We start from the raw sequence: 15041 nt of genomic DNA on the forward strand, positions 1-15041 counted from the left end.
GTCTTTTCAGTTGAGGGGACACCCTTAGTTGCTAGAGTAAGAGGCTGGAGAGTAGAAGGGAGGGTTGGGGGCCAGGGGAGAAGAGAGTGGAAAGGGCCACAGAAGGGGATCTGGGAAGGGGGCCTAGAGGATGGGGTAGTTGGGGGTGGGTGGAGGCAGGAGTGCGAAGGTAAGGAGGTGGAAAAGCTGCTTCTCCCAAGTCCCCGTCTTCCAGATCCTTTCCCACAGTATCAGAAGGGGAAGGCTTTGACGGACGCTTCATGGCAAGTGCAGTGTGGTCCAGCAGGCAGGGCCTCAGGGTTGGAGAGCCTGGGTCCCCATCCCAGCTCTGGTTCCCACTCACTGCATGACCTCAAGCTGGTCACTGCACCACTGTGAGCCTATTTGCTCATGTGAAAGTGGGGGAAATAGCAGCCCCTCCTCCTGGAGGCTAGAATCATTTCAAGGCCCACCTTCAAAGCCCCCTCCTCCCATGTGGGGCTTCTCTACCCCCATCCCTCCTTCCAGCCCAGCGCTGACCCAGGGGGTTGGAGATGTCTGCGTCTGACCCTGTCTCCCCCATATTGGAGGCTCCTCTGCCTCACGTGTAGTGGCACCAAAGGGGTGTCTCTGAGGGTTTCTTGAAGAACTGGAGAGCCCCGGAGAGGGTCTGAGTGATGGTGGGGCATGGGGACCAAGCTGGAGGCATTCAGAGACCTTTCTGGGGGATATGGCAGGGCTAGGAAGGGGTTTCTCAGCGGTAGTACCCCTCTGGGAGTGTACAGCAGGCCTGAAATAAAAACCAGAACTTAGATTTGGGCTAAGGACAAAAAGCCAAAAGTGAAATCTGATTCCCATTTTGACCACTGTGGACCAACTGGGGGCAAGTCACTGCCCTCTTGGGCCTCCTTTTACCCCATCCACAGATTCGAAAGAGACTGGGGTGGTCCACAAGATCCCTTCCAGGTCATCCCCACCCTCATGGGTGCTAGGCTCCAGCTTGAACGCCCCATGGCACAAGGGAGCTCACTGCCTCTCTCCAAGCTTCCCCCACCTCCTGTCTCTGGGGCTCTCCTGGGAGCAAATCCTACTGAGTCAGGTCTGGGAGTGCCCACACCTCCACCCTGGCAAGGAAGGGAGGCTGCTAGAACAGCCCAGGAGCACATGGAGGCAGGTGCAAGGTCCTGCTGGGTAATCCTGCCTCACGGAATCTTAGTTCACTCTCTGAAAAATGGGAGCGAGGGCCTATGGGGTGAAAAAGGATGGAGGATCACAATGCACCTACCAGGACCGGCCAGGAAAGTGGACAATGACCACTTCCGAGGCCTGACCAAGGGTTTGCCTCTTGCGCCCCCTGGTGGCCCAGGGGGTGTGGGCGTTCTCTAGGTGGGAAGTGCAGGGATGGACATGTAAATGAAATGCAAATAAACCAGCCAAGTTCGGAGCCCTCTGACTTGGGAGTCGTGAGGGGTCTTCAGTCTAAAGACCTGATCTTTGAATGGAGAAGACTATTAGTCACTAGTTGAGATCGCACCCAGGGACTGTGGGTGATGGGGAGCCCTGGGAGGGTCTGGGGCACCCCAAGACTGCACCCTACTAGCTCACAGCACAGGAACAGTCCAAGGCAGCCCCTGGAAAATATGCAGTTCCCTCACTTAGCCGCCTGTTTCTCCTGCCAGTCTGACCCCTAGGTCTGACAGGGCTGGCCTGTCTTGCTCACCAGGGCATTCCCTGGGCAGGGCCTGGCCAACAGAGGGCAGTCAATGACCGCTGGATGAAGGACTGTTTGATGGACAGGTAGAAGGACAGAAGGACGAGTGCCTTCCGAGCGGGCAAACGGTGACAGTGACTTGGTGGGGGGCTACACACCAGTCAGGGCCTCTTATCAGGTGGACCAGAGGATTCTCCCTCCCCACAACCTGGGCTGGGGCAAGTGGGGAGGCAGGATGGCGGCACGGGAGGCCCCTAATACACCCTAGAAAGGGGAGAGAGAATGGACTCCTATTTCCTGGCAGTGGGAGGTGGTCCTTCTTCCATATCTCCTGTGTCCATGAACCCCTTCCTAGGCCCTCAGGCCCCTCCACAACACTGACACCCCACCAGGACCCTCTCTCTCTCCCGTAGGGTACCCCTGACCCTTGCCGCCTCTCTCTTCCAACCACTCACAACACCTAGGGAAGTGTGGGGAGATCCTCTCAGAGCAGTCGGCCTGGGACTCACCCGGACTATACTTCAAACAACTCCATTCTGATCTTCCTGACACCTGGTGCTGCATACTGCACTGGCAGCCAGCGGGCCTTGGAGGTGTACAAACTGCAGACCAAGATCTTCCAGGCTTGAAATTCACAGTGGTCAGTGTGGGCTTTTCTGCAGTCAGCAGAAATGGACTCAAAGCAATTTCGGCAAATACAGTTACGTTAGAGACCAATGAAACTGAATAATCAAGACTTACTGGTGTCAGGTACAGTTGGATCCAGGACTCCATGCAGTGTTCTTGGGTCTCCCCTTCCACCTGCCTAGTTCAACAACCCTAGTGGGAAGACAGTGACTTTCCCAGGCTTCCCAACAAAATTCTTTTTTTTTTTTTTTCCCCAGCAAAATTCTTGAGTGAGACCTCTCACAAGGTCACACGCTCATTTCTACCCAATCACTGTGACTTGGGAGGTGGTGGCTCTGATTGGCCAGGCCAGTGTCCCACATCCACACCTGGAATGGGACACTCCCATTCCAGGCTTTTCCATATGGCCTGAGCCTGGGGTGGGCATTTCTGCTCAAGACAGAATGCAGACCGTGCAGGCAGATACACAAATGTCCACCTCAGCCTGTAGAGAAGGTCCAATCCAGGCTTCTTTGTCCAGATGGAGAAAAGGAGGACCAGGGGTGCCTGGGTGGCTCAGTTGGTTAAGCATCTGACTTTGGCTCAGGTCTTTATCTCATGGTTTGTGGGTTTGAGCCCTGTGTCAGGCTCTGTGCTGACAGCTCAGAGCCTGGAGCCTGCTTCAGATTCTCTCTCTCTCTGCCCCTCCCCACTCATGCTCTGTCTCTCAAAAACAAATAAACATTAAAAAAAAAACAGAAGAGAAAGAAAGAAAGAAAGAAAGAAAGAAAGAAAGAAAGAAAGAAAGAAAGAAAGAAAGAAAGAAAGAAAAGAAAAGAAAGAAAAGGAAGGAAGGAAGGAAGGAAGGAAGGAAGGAAGGAAGGAAGGAAGGAAGGAAGGAAGGAAGGAAAGAAAGACCAGACCAGAGAGGCCCAGCTCTAGGCCCCATGTTATACAGCAGGAAGCACAGTAGGACTGAGTCTCTGGAGTCTGCTGTGTGACCTTGTACAGGTCATGCCACCTCTCAAAGGCTCTCTTTCCCCATATGTATTTGGGGGTAACACCTGCCTTACCAGGCTGAGGATGAAAGATGAAAAGATAAGCCTTGAAAAGCCCCCAGTGTAGTTCCAGGCACACAGTGGGTGGTGGTTCAGGATTAACAGAGTGGCAATTAGCGGTTGGGGGGGCCGTGGCCATGACTGTGTCCGTGATCAATGGGGGGCAGGTAGGGGTCCACAGGCAGCAAAGCCTTGTCTCCAGACATTCACAGAGGGGCCCAGAGGCGGCGCTGAGCAGAAGCAAGAGGAATGTGCTGGCCACACGTGCTTGGTCTTCAGTCCCTGCCAGATTCCACAAAGTTGTGTCCAAAGGCCCCAGCTTTAGTGGGGCTAGGGGATGGAGGGACAAGGGTCAGAGAGAGGTCTGAGAGACCGTCAGGGTGGCAAGGTCACCCTGATGAGATGGCACCTGAGGCAGGAGGTACTAGGTGGGATGGGGGAAGAGGTGAAACCCCGGGGTAGGACTCCCAGCACTTCTGGTCAAGGCAGTGACTGTGCCTGGCCTCTCTGAGCCTGCTTTCTCTTCTATAAAAGGGAACTGTGCTAGAGGCCCTGGACTGGAGAGGCAGGTGAAGTCAGACGCCAGGGGAGACTATGACTTGACCCTATAAAGGTTACCAATCACCCTGTAGGGAACAGTTTGGGGGGAAAGTGCGGGGTGGAAGGCTCTGAGAGGGGCAATGGGGCAACAATTCTGAAGAGGAAGGGGGCAGGGCCTGTAGGGATAAAGGCGGGATCAGGAGAAGCCACAGAGAATTTTATTCCAAGGGGGCGCAGCAGCAGAGGGACAGCAGATGACAACAGGGTGTGGGGAGGGCAGCAGGGCGGTGTCCTTGAGGCTGGATGGTGGGAGTGACGAGGGCAAGGAGAAGGGAGTGGAGAGATGGTGGGGTGTAGGCCCAGGGCTGGTGGGCAACACTGCGTGGGCCACTGGGGTGAGTTGCTGACCCTCTTGGTAGCCCCTCCTGCCCCAAGTCCTCCCAGATGCTTCCTAGGCAATCCCACAGCCAGCGGGATTCCTCACTACCCCCAGCCGGAGAGCTAAGCCTGGCACACAGCAGGTGCTCAAAAAGTACTTCAACTGCATACACATGAATTCTGCTGCCTCTTGTCTCTGGACACTGTGGCTCGGGGGCTGTGGAGGCCCCATCCCACTCACGCCTCCCAAGCCCTCTGAGAGGGCCTCTGTGGCACAGAGCGCCATTGCGGTGCCTGGCAAATGGGCGGGGCTTTGAGAACTACAACAGCCAGAGCTCAGGAAGTCCCTCAGATGCCGCCGATCTGCCGGGGTCTGCCCTACATGGGCGCCGAGTAACAACGTGCCAGGCCTTTCTTGGTACCATGCTCTCCTCACACAGTCGGTCACACCTCCCGGTATTGAGGCCTTCCTGCAGTCCTCTCCCATCCGGTTCTTGGCCTGGCCACGTGGCTGGCCTCGACCAATGGAGCATCCGCAGTGTGAAGCAAGAAGAGGTCGGATGGGCACAGGCACACGGGGGCTGCCCTCTGGGCACCCGGTCACCAGGAGAAGCCTAGGGCGGCCTGCTGGGGAGGCCACGCGGAGGGGAACGGACCCCCTGCTGCTGACGGCACGGGTCCAGATCCAGATGTGTGAGCGAGGCCACCTCTGACTATGAGCCCCCTTGAATTCTGGTGAGTGCCAGATGGTTGTTAAGTCCAGAAAAACTGCCCAGCTGAGCCCAGCCCAAATCGCAGGACTGTAAGCAGCCAAATGACTAGGGTTGTCAACCACTAAGTTTGGGGATAGTTTGTCATGCAGCAGTCGCTGATTGCTACAACACACATCACTATGCAGCAGCACCCTCTGCTGCCTGCTGAACCACTCGGACGGAAGGGAAAAGCAGAGACCAGAGAGGGGAGGGACTTTCTCAGGGTCACACAGCTGGCCAGCAGTGCAGCGAAGATTCCTGAGCTGGGTGGGTAGCCATCATGCTGGGCTCTGCCTGAGAGAACGCGTGTGAGTAAAACAACCAAACGTGGGCTCCCCTTTCTGTCTTGGCAGGGGGAACACGGGATCGAGACAGGGCCTGCGGCCTGGAGAAGGGGCAGGGAGTTGGCACAGAGAGCACGAGGGAGACGAGGGCTGACAACGTCCTGTGTAGCAGAGGGCTGAAGGTCCCTACCACCCCGAAGCCTCCCACTGATGAAAGTATCCTACAAGCCCAGGGAGAAAGCCCGAGAGGTTAGACGAGCAGGTCCCTTCTTGGACACCGAGAGGGTGGGTTAGTTCAGAGCATGGAGTACAGAGGTTCACGACCCCACTTGACACTGACCTGAGCCAGAGGGGCCAAAGCACCTCCAAGTCTCTTCCGGGATCAAGCTGAGGAGGGCAGGGGTGGTTCGTCAGGGCTGGAACAAAACATGGGCAGCGTCCTTGAGGCCAATGTCAGAGGCCATCGGGCGTGCTCAGTTAGGCTGGAGATGGGTTTGGGTTACCTTCCAGTCCCCTAAGACCCCTGGCCTCAGCCTTCAGGGCATCCTCTGTAAAAATGGGACCAGCCACCCACTTCAGAGGTCGTGGTTGGGACTCATGCAGGACTGGGCACTTCAAACCCGCAGGGCTTGCCAAGAGAAGTGTTAAAGCAGCACTTTAAGCTGCTAGAAGCATCTTTCAGAAGCAGGCACAAGCAAGGCATCTAAAGCACTTGGGAAACCATGGATTAAAAATAAAAGATATGGGGCGCCTGGGTGGCTCAGTCGGTTAAGCGGCCGACTTCGGCTCAGGTCATGATCTCGCAGTCTGTGAGTTCGAGCCCCGCGTCGGGCTCTGTGCTGACAGCTCAGAGCCTGGAGCCTGTTTCAGATTCTGTGTCTCCCTCTCTCTGACCCTCCCCCATTCATGCTTTGTCTCTCTCTGTCTCAAAAATAAATAAACGTTAAAAAAAAAATTTTTTTTAAATAAATAAATAAAAGATATGGGGGGTGGGGGGGCGCCTGGGTGGCTCAGTGGGTTAAGCGTCCCACTTCAGCTCAGGTCATGATCTCACAGTTCGTGGGTTTGAGCCCCACCTCAGGCTCTGTGCTGATAGCTCGGAGCCTGGAGCCTGCTTCCGAGTCTGTGTCTCCCTCTCTCTCTGCCCTTCCCCAGCTCACACTGTCTCCCTCTCTCAAAAATAAACATTAAAAAAAAAAAAAACTTAAATAAATAAATAAACAACACATAAACAAACAAACAAACAAATAAGGTATGGGGGAGCCTGGGCGGCTCAGTCGTTTAAGCATTCGACTCTTGATATCAGCTCAGGTCATCATCTTGCGGTCATGGGATCAAGCCCCATGTCAGGCTCCACACCGAGAGGAGCCTGTTTGGGATTCTCTCTCTCCCTCTCTCTGCCTCTGTCAAAATAAATAAATAAACTTAAAAAAAAAAAAAAAAAAGGTAAAAGCTATGGCTTTTTGAGGCCCTACTGTGCAGGGGGCGCTGTGCACACTACACAGCAAGCTCTGGCCCCAATGGCTTGCACCAACCTACAGCAGGGCAGCCCAAGGCAGACAGTCCTTTAAAGCAAAGAAGCCCAGATCAACCCATGTCGTGCTACCCTCTGTGAGAAGATGGCTGCACGTCCATTCTTACACATTCACCAGGCTTTTTTGTTTTTGACAATTCCTGCGTCTCAGTTTTCAGAACAGTAACACAGATTTTTTTTTTTTTTTCTTTCTAAATGTCTGGTGGGGGACAGGCATGCCAGACCCAGTCCCAGACTGCAGGGGCCGGACATATATCAAAGCAGAGTTACAGCTTACAGCACGTGCACATGTGCCCAAGTGCATGTTTATTAAGTTATAATGACAATATGACAAAAACTCTCTCCCCAGGGTGCGAGGACTGTAAGTGCTTTTCATTTTTAGGCCATCTGGTCCTTGGCTTGAAGCCTCCTTCAGCTCCAGGCAACCTCCCCTGCAAGCCTCGCGGGCTCTGTCTCCCTCTTGCTCACCCACTCCAGCCACACTCGCCTCCTAGATGTTCCTCCAACACACCCAGGTCACCATCCCCAGGGCCTCTGTCCTCACCGCTGTCCAACCCGGAACCCCCTCCCCGGGCCACCTCCCATCTGCATGGTGCTCAGGCCTCTGCTCCCACCTCCTCAGAGAGGCTCCCACCTCCCTTTTCTTCCTTTGCACATCTGAAATGCTCGTCTGTTCCATGTTTACCTGGTTGCCGTATGCCTCCCCGTGAGACCACGAGTACATGCGTATTGGCTACCGCTGCATCCCCGGTGCCCAGCCCAGGGCCGGGCACACAGCAGAGCTCAGGACCAGGGTGCTGGGTGGCTGAACTCTCCCGTTACAGACGCCAAAGGACGAGAGGAAGCCACCAGGCACCATGAGATGAGGAAAGGGAGCTGTCTAAGGAGTGAGAGACAGCAGTTCCTGGCTGAGAAGCAAAGGTCCTTACAGCGAGGAGGCTGAGAGCAGGAGCGGGTGGTCCCGGAGCTACCTGTGGCTCTGGGCGGCAGCATTCATGTGGTCCCGGATGCTGATGGCCTGTTTCAGAAGACCCTCCACGCTGCGGAAGTAGACGCTGCTGTCAACAAGGTTCTTCACAGCACTGAAATGGGAGGATGGACCCAGTCGGTGCCACCCCGCCTTACCCTCCCCTCCCTGCGCCTGCCCATGTAGCCTCCCAACCAGAGGCTGGTGGGGGCGCCTGCACGGGCTCAGTGCTCAACAGGCACCCCAGGGGTTCTGTGGGCTTATCCGGGGTTTAAAGTTTTGATTTTCCTGCCACACCTCGATGACATCTATGCGACAGAGCGCATGATGGCCAGAAGCAGCTATTTTTTTGAAAGTCTTTATTTATTTATTCATTTAAGTAATCTCTACACCTGACGTGGGCCTTGAACTCACGACCCCAAGATCGAGAGCGAGTCACATGCTCTTCCGAATGAGCCAGCCAGGCGCCCCGGGTGCAACTTTTACATCCTGCTGCTAGACCCCCTAATGTTTTGAAGAAGCGATAAACGTGTAAAAATGGCCTTTTAGATAACCTATTCCTGCCTCTGAAGGAAGCTTATCAACTCAACTGTGAAGAGCTCTGGAGGTGAGCTTAGAGAGAACCAGAATAACTCACTACTAATTAAGGGGACACCACTGCCAAGCTGTGCTAGCCTCTGGTGTTGGTGCCAGACTAACAAACATCTAATGAAAATGCCCTTTCCAACAGCACAACAGTAAAATATTCACCAGGCCACCCAGGGCCCTGCTAATGCCAGCAACTCACCTGCATAGTATCTGCAGTAGAAATAAAAGTGTCATTTTAAAGCTGTTCTATTAAAGACAAAAAACTCACTCCTATTTATTATCAGTCAGGGACCGGCTGGAAAACGACCATGAGATCAAAGCGGGGATTGGGGGGCTATCGCCTGCTCTGTTAGCTTGTTCGTTTTAGCACTACCAAAATGCAGTCAGCTTTTCTAAATTTTTTTTTTTAATTTTTTTTTTTCAATGTTTATTTATTTTTGGGACAGAGAGAGACAGAGCATGAATGGGGGAGGGGCAGAGAGAGAGGGAGACACAGAATCGGAAGCAGGCTCCAGGCTCTGAGCCATCAGCCCAGAGCCCGACGCGGGGCTCGAACTCACGGACCGCGAGATCGTGACCTGGCTGAAGTCGGACGCTTAACCGGCTGCGCCACCCAGGCGCCCCTGCAGTCAGCTTTTCTAGTGTTTGCCCACCTGGATGAAAAGCTTGTTTTTATGGGAATGCAAACTGGTGCAGCCACTCTGGAAAACAGTATGGAGGTTCCGCAAAAAATTAACAACAGAACTACCCTACGACCCAGCAATTGCCCCACTAGGTATTTATCCAAGGGACACAGGTGTGCTGTTTCGAAGGGACACATGCACCCCCATGTTTATAGCAGCACCATCAACAATAGCCAAAGTATGGGAAGAGCCCAAATGTCCATCGATGGATGAACGGATAAAGAAGATGTGGTATGTATATACAATGGAGTATTACTCGGCAGTCAAAGAGAATGAATTCTTGCCATTTGCAACTACGTGGATGGAACCGGAGGGTATTATGATAAGTGAAATTAGTCAGAGAAAGACAAATATCATATGACTTCACTCATATGAGGAATTTAAGATACTAAACAGATGACTATAAGGGGAGGGAAGCAAAAAGAATATAAAAACAGGGAGGGGGACAACAGAAGGGGGACAAACAGAAGAGACTCTTAAATATGGAGAACAAACAGAGGGTTACTGGAGGGGGTGTGGGAGGGGGGATGGGCTAAATGGGTAAAGGGCTTAAGGAATCTCCTCTTGAAATCATTGCTGCACAATGTGCTAACTAACTTGGATGTAAACTATGAAAAATAAATAAACTATAGGGGGAAAAAAGCTTGCTTTTATAAGTTCCCTCTTGAATAGTTTATCCAATTTAGTATCTATAAATTCTGCATCAACTACGTAAAGCATTGTCAACAACCAAAAGGGCTCTTTCATGTCCATAAAGGAAACATGGTCCCTTAGCATAGAGAAATTCACATCTCCCTAGCGAGAAGTGCTCAGAGCTCAGAATACACTGGCCTCATGCTTACCTCAGCATGGCCCGGTGGAACTTTCTGGAACATGACGGACACATTCTTTATCCGCTGACATGGCTGCTAAGCCCTTGAAATATCGCTAGTGAGACAGAGGAGCTGAATCTTTTATTTCATTTTAATGCATTAAAATTTAAGTGTCACCCGTAGCCCGGACTCCTTCACTGAATGGGGCAGCTAGAGGAACCGGGACAAAGTACAGACTCTGACATGTTCTTCCTTTGACCTGGGCCTTGCTGGTGAGCCCACAGCTGCGCAGGAGCTGTTTGGCAGATGTGAGAGAGAAACTCCTATTTCTTTTCTACTCTTTCTTGAGCTAATGAGGGTGTCTGAGGCCACCATCCTCAAGAAAATGCCATCCGTCTGGAAGGCCTTCTGTCCCAGTGGAGGGGCCAAGGCGGCTGATGGTAGAGCACTCAGCTCAGTACCCTCAGCAGCAGGACCTCCTGTCAAAGAACCTTCGTTCGCACAACAGAAACAGGCAAGCAAACCCCATGGTTCCACAGATTGTACTGCTGGGGTGTGTCCAGCCTCCATCAAAATGACTTAGTCCACGCAAAGGGCATATGGCACTTCTAAATAAAATTGCCAAACTCGCGAGGCAAACGGAACAAGCCAGGACATTAAGTATAGTCAGGGGAACCAACTGAAGAGGGGGAGGCAAGGCCAGGAAAGGTGCGATGATGAAAAGAAACACTGGCTACTACTTTTTACTCTGACATACATCTTTCCCTTGGGACTGGGAGGTGGGGGGGGGGGGAGGGGGTGGAATCTGAAGACTTAGAAAAAGCTAAACACAAAATAATAATAATAATAATAATTAAATGGTACCCTCACACTCACAGCAGCATTATCCACAGTAGCTAAAACGTGGAAGCAACCGAAACGTTCATCGACAGATGGATAAACTGAGGTAGGTCTACGCAATGGAATACTACTCAACCTTAAAAAGGAAGGATAATCCAACACAGGCTACAGCATGGGAAGACTTGGAGGACAGCATGTTGAGTGAAAAGAGATGGACAGAAAAGACAAATACTGTCCGACTCCATTTATGTGAGGTCCCCAGATTCATACACAGAACACAGAATGGTGGGTGCCAGGGGTCAGGAGAAAGGGAAGGGGGGGGTTAGTGTCTGACGGGGAGAGTTTCAGATTTGCAAGATGAAAAAAATGCTGGCAATGGAGGGTGGGGATGGCTGCACGTGAATGTATTTAATACCACTGAGCCGTATACTTAAAAATAGTTAAGGTGGCAAATTTTATGCGTCTGTTATACACTAAAAAAAAAAAAAAAATTGGAAAGAAATAAAAATGTAAAAATAATCAGCTGTATTTGTGCTGTGGCCCTCCTCTCAGCTGCCGTCCACCCCACTGGCCAGTCTGTGGTCCTGGATGTGGGAAGGAAAAGTCCCTTGAGGCACTGGCTCCCTTCCCAGATGGCATCTCCCCTAAACCTTTCCACCCCTTCCTAGGACACACGGGGAGGGGCTCCACTCGGGAAGAAGCCTGCCTGAGGCACATGGGGGATGGGCAAATGGTGAGAAGCACAGGCCTGGATTGGAACCTGCTGTGTGGCCAAGTAAGTCGAGATCCACATGCCTCAACTCAGATGCGTTTGGCAGGAGAAGGTTCACTGGAGAGCTGGCTGAGATGCCCCGGAATGTCCAAGAGGTGACCCTGGGGCATACGGGGACAACCCCGGCAGTGGGGAGGCTACAGGGCTCACCTGCAGGCATACTCCACTGTGTAAATGGCTCCCTGGCTCTGCTCCTCCCATCGCTGCATGTCAGCCTGTGGGAGACAGGAAGCTGTTAGCAGGAGGGCTGCTACCTCCACCCTCTCAGTTCCTGGGATGGAGCACCTGATCGCCCACCATGGCCACAGAGACCAGCCCCCTCCATCCTGATCTTTCCTCCTGAAAGTCCCCTCCCTCACCGGTCTGGGCTTTCCACCAACACGTGGCTACCATGCCTCAGGGCCTTTGCACCGGCTGTTCCCTCGGCCTGGCACACCGTTCCCTCGGGTCCTCACGTGGCTGCTTCCTTCTTGCCATACAAGTGACAACGAATGCACATCCGGCCACCCCCTTCTTCCAAATCTGCCCCCAAATCTGTCCACCCATGGCCTCAACCTGTCTCAGTGACCTCGTGCCTCCTTGCTGCTGTCCCAGCCTTGACTCCTCCCCCAAACAGCCCCTGTTCCATGTAACAGGCCCCAGATCATGAGGTGAGGACTCTGGGGGAGGTCAGTGGCAGGGGTCAGTGGGGCTCACCTTATGCTGGGCCAGCTCAGGCAGAGAGCGGCGCACGTGCTCCTGCAGCCGGTACAGGGCCACGGAAGGCTCATTGGCCAGGACATAGACACTCTCAGTGAACTTGTCTGTGACTGGGCCGAGCAAATCAAAAGTTGGGGGCCGGGGTGGGGGGTGGCAGAGCAAGGGAAGGGCGGCAGAGACACAAAGAGACAAAGCATAAGACTCTTGACTGCTTAATCCGCGAGTCCAGCCAGAGCAGCGAGGGGTGTCCAGTGTCCACTCAGGAGCTGGGTCACCTGTGGTCCCAGTGATGGGTTGAAGGAGATAATCAAGAAAGGCTTCGCTCATCATGATGTTAACACATCCAGTGAACTCATGGTTTTTCCCCTCCCAAGCCCACTTGTGGTAGACACTGCTGCTGTCCACTTGGACCCTCTCACATTCCCATTACCCCAAGGAATGAATCTGAGACTCTTCTTCGAGGGTCCTACCAGTTACTGGACCTGAAAATGCCTGGAAGCTTAGATCGCTGGGTGGCCTTCAGCCATGACTGACCATCAAGGCGTATTAAAGGCCACATCTCCTGCTGTGTGTTGGGACAACGTGGAGGTGTAAATCATCCTTCTGAGTTCTCCTGAAGCATCAGGCTGAGGATCTACCCTGAGATCACTCCTTGCTCAGCTTCCCCTATCTCCCCTGTGAGGTTCTCCTGGTAAGTTAATTACACAGAAATCCTTACCCCACGGTCTGCTTCAACAAATGACATTCCCAGCCAGTCAGTCGTCTACACCCTCCCATCCGTGACAGATCCTGCTGGTTCTGCCTGAAAACAAAGTCTAAATCTCACCTATTCTTACCACTACACTGCCCACACTGGTCCAGGCATGGCCACCTCTCACCAGGATGCCAGATTCAGCTCGTTCCTGGTCTCCCTGCTTCCGCTCTGCCAACAGTCCAATCTCCAAACAACAGATGGAGTGATCTCCTAATGAACATATCAGATATGTCCCTCCCTTATTTGAAACCCTCTTATGGCTCCCATCAGCCAGAGTGTAAAATCCACCTAACTTACTATGGCCCATAAGGCCCTGTATGTTCTTCCTGCTGTTAACTTCCCTGCCTTCCTCACCATTCAAGGCACAGTGGCCTCCTGGCTGTTCCTTGGACACTCCCAGTACTGTCCAAAAGAACTTTCTGAGATGACCGAAAGGTTCTATAATCTATAGTGTCCAATAATGTAGCCACTAGGCACATACGGCTGGCTACTGAGCATGTGGCTGAAATGTGAAATACGACTGACAAATTGAGTTTTATTTTTTTGTTTAAATTTTGATTCCGATAGAGTTAACATACAGTGTTATGTTAGTTTCAGGTGTACAATGTAGTAATTCAATAATTCTACACATTACTCAGTGCTCACCATAAGAATTTTAAGTTTTACCTAATTTTAATTAACTTAAATACCTATAAATACTGTGATCAGTAGCTGCTGTATTGCTGCACAGCTTGTTCTGCCACTGACCCTCTCCTTCCCCCACGGGCTTCTCTTTATCCCTCATGTCTCAGCTCCTGGGCAAGGCCTTCCCTGATCACCACGCTTAACCAGATGTCACTTCCATCTCATTCTCAACCTCAGCACCTTGTTCATTTCTCTTATAAATTCTCATTCTTTATTACATTACATTTTTACAAAAAAAAAACAAAAACAAAAACAAAAAAAGTTAAAGCTTGGATTCTTGAGGGCAGGGGCTTCTGGGAGCCTCAGTTTCCTTAGCTGTAAAAATGGAGTAATAGTACCCACCTCAAGGTTTGCTACAGAGGTGGACCCCATGCTATGCCCAGTGGAGTGTAGTTAACAAGACAGAGAACTCTGGTGCATCTGGGAGTCAAGGGAGGCTGTGCATGAGTCTGGCTAGTGTCAGCATGTCTAGCTCACTGCAACGCCCTCAGTAGGGTAGAGCCCATCCTGCCACCTCCAAACTGAGTGTACTCTTATCCCTCTTAGTCCTCCTGGTTTGGAAAATGAGCATAAGAGCTTACCCTTCAGTGCTGCTGCAAAAAAGATGAAATGAACTATACTTGTGCCTTCTAAATAATTAACTAGAGGGGTGCCTGAGTGACTCAGTCGGTTAAGCAACCAACTCTTGATTTCCGCTCAGGTCATGACCTCACAGTTGGTGAGTTGAGCCCAGCATGGGGCTCTGCGCTGACAGTGGGAAGCCTGCTTGGGATCCTCTGTACGTCTCTCTGCCCCTCTCCCACTTGTGTTCTCGCTCTTTTCTCAAAAATAAACTTAAAAATAATTACTAGAAATAACGTGTGTCATAACAAAAACCTCTATGATTTAACAAGTCTGTGGCGTTTGGTAATTTGTAACTATGTGACTTACAAATATTCGATGTTAACGTAAACCTAAACAAATACGTAACCATATACGGAAGTAACACGCACAGCGACTGCCACGTCACAGGCGTTCTTTCAATGCATTACAAATAGCAGGTCATTGAATTCTCACAACAAACCTATGGGGGCGGGGAAAGACTATTATACTTCCCATTTTACAGATGACAAAATCGAGGCACGGAGACACTCTAAAGGTTTTTAAACTAGTCAGCGGCCGAACCAGGATGCAATGGTGGTCCAATTAGTTCCCCCGCATGCTCCCTCCAAGCCTTTGCCCCCTCCTGCACTCTGTCAGGTCACCCTTCTGTCCAGCCCGGGGCTCAACACAACCTTTCTTTCCCTTGAGTTGCATCTCCGGTTCCTCCATAACGACCGCGTACAGATTCCGAGGAGCGGAAGCGGAAGTCCGGCTATGGGGAAGGCTTCTCAAACCTTCCCCTACGAAACCAGACGCCG

The 15041-nt window shown here is 52.0% G+C and overlaps 1 protein-coding gene across 4 annotated transcripts; it reads right to left on the reverse strand.

Annotated features, from left to right (window-relative positions):
• Positions 1 to 4090: 4090 nt before the first annotated feature.
• Positions 4091 to 15011, reverse strand: BORCS8 (BLOC-1 related complex subunit 8). 4 transcript variants are annotated; one of them, XM_047095314.1, is made up of 6 exons: positions 14916 to 15009; positions 12201 to 12313; positions 11655 to 11719; positions 7814 to 7924; positions 5649 to 5724; positions 4091 to 5314 (listed from the first exon to the last, which is right to left on the reverse strand). In XM_047095314.1, exons 1-5 carry the CDS (start codon positions 14950 to 14952, stop codon positions 5691 to 5693), a joined length of 360 nt encoding a protein of 119 aa, XP_046951270.1. In that variant the 5' UTR covers positions 14953 to 15009; the 3' UTR covers positions 4091 to 5314; positions 5649 to 5690. The 4 variants fall into 4 exon arrangements, with proteins under 4 accessions (XP_046951270.1, XP_046951269.1, XP_046951271.1 ...); XM_047095313.1 differs by having other exon boundaries at positions 4091 to 5318; XM_047095315.1 differs by lacking the exon at positions 4091 to 5314 and adding an exon at positions 5318 to 5409.
• Between the last annotated feature and the right edge of the window lie 30 nt (positions 15012 to 15041).

Source organism: Lynx rufus, unplaced genomic scaffold (assembly GCF_022079265.1).
Source record: "Lynx rufus isolate CCGP_SWC_20201006 ecotype Redwood Valley unplaced genomic scaffold, mLynRuf1.p SCAF_4, whole genome shotgun sequence".
In the NCBI taxonomy this organism is placed as follows: Eukaryota; Metazoa; Chordata; class Mammalia; order Carnivora; family Felidae; genus Lynx; species Lynx rufus.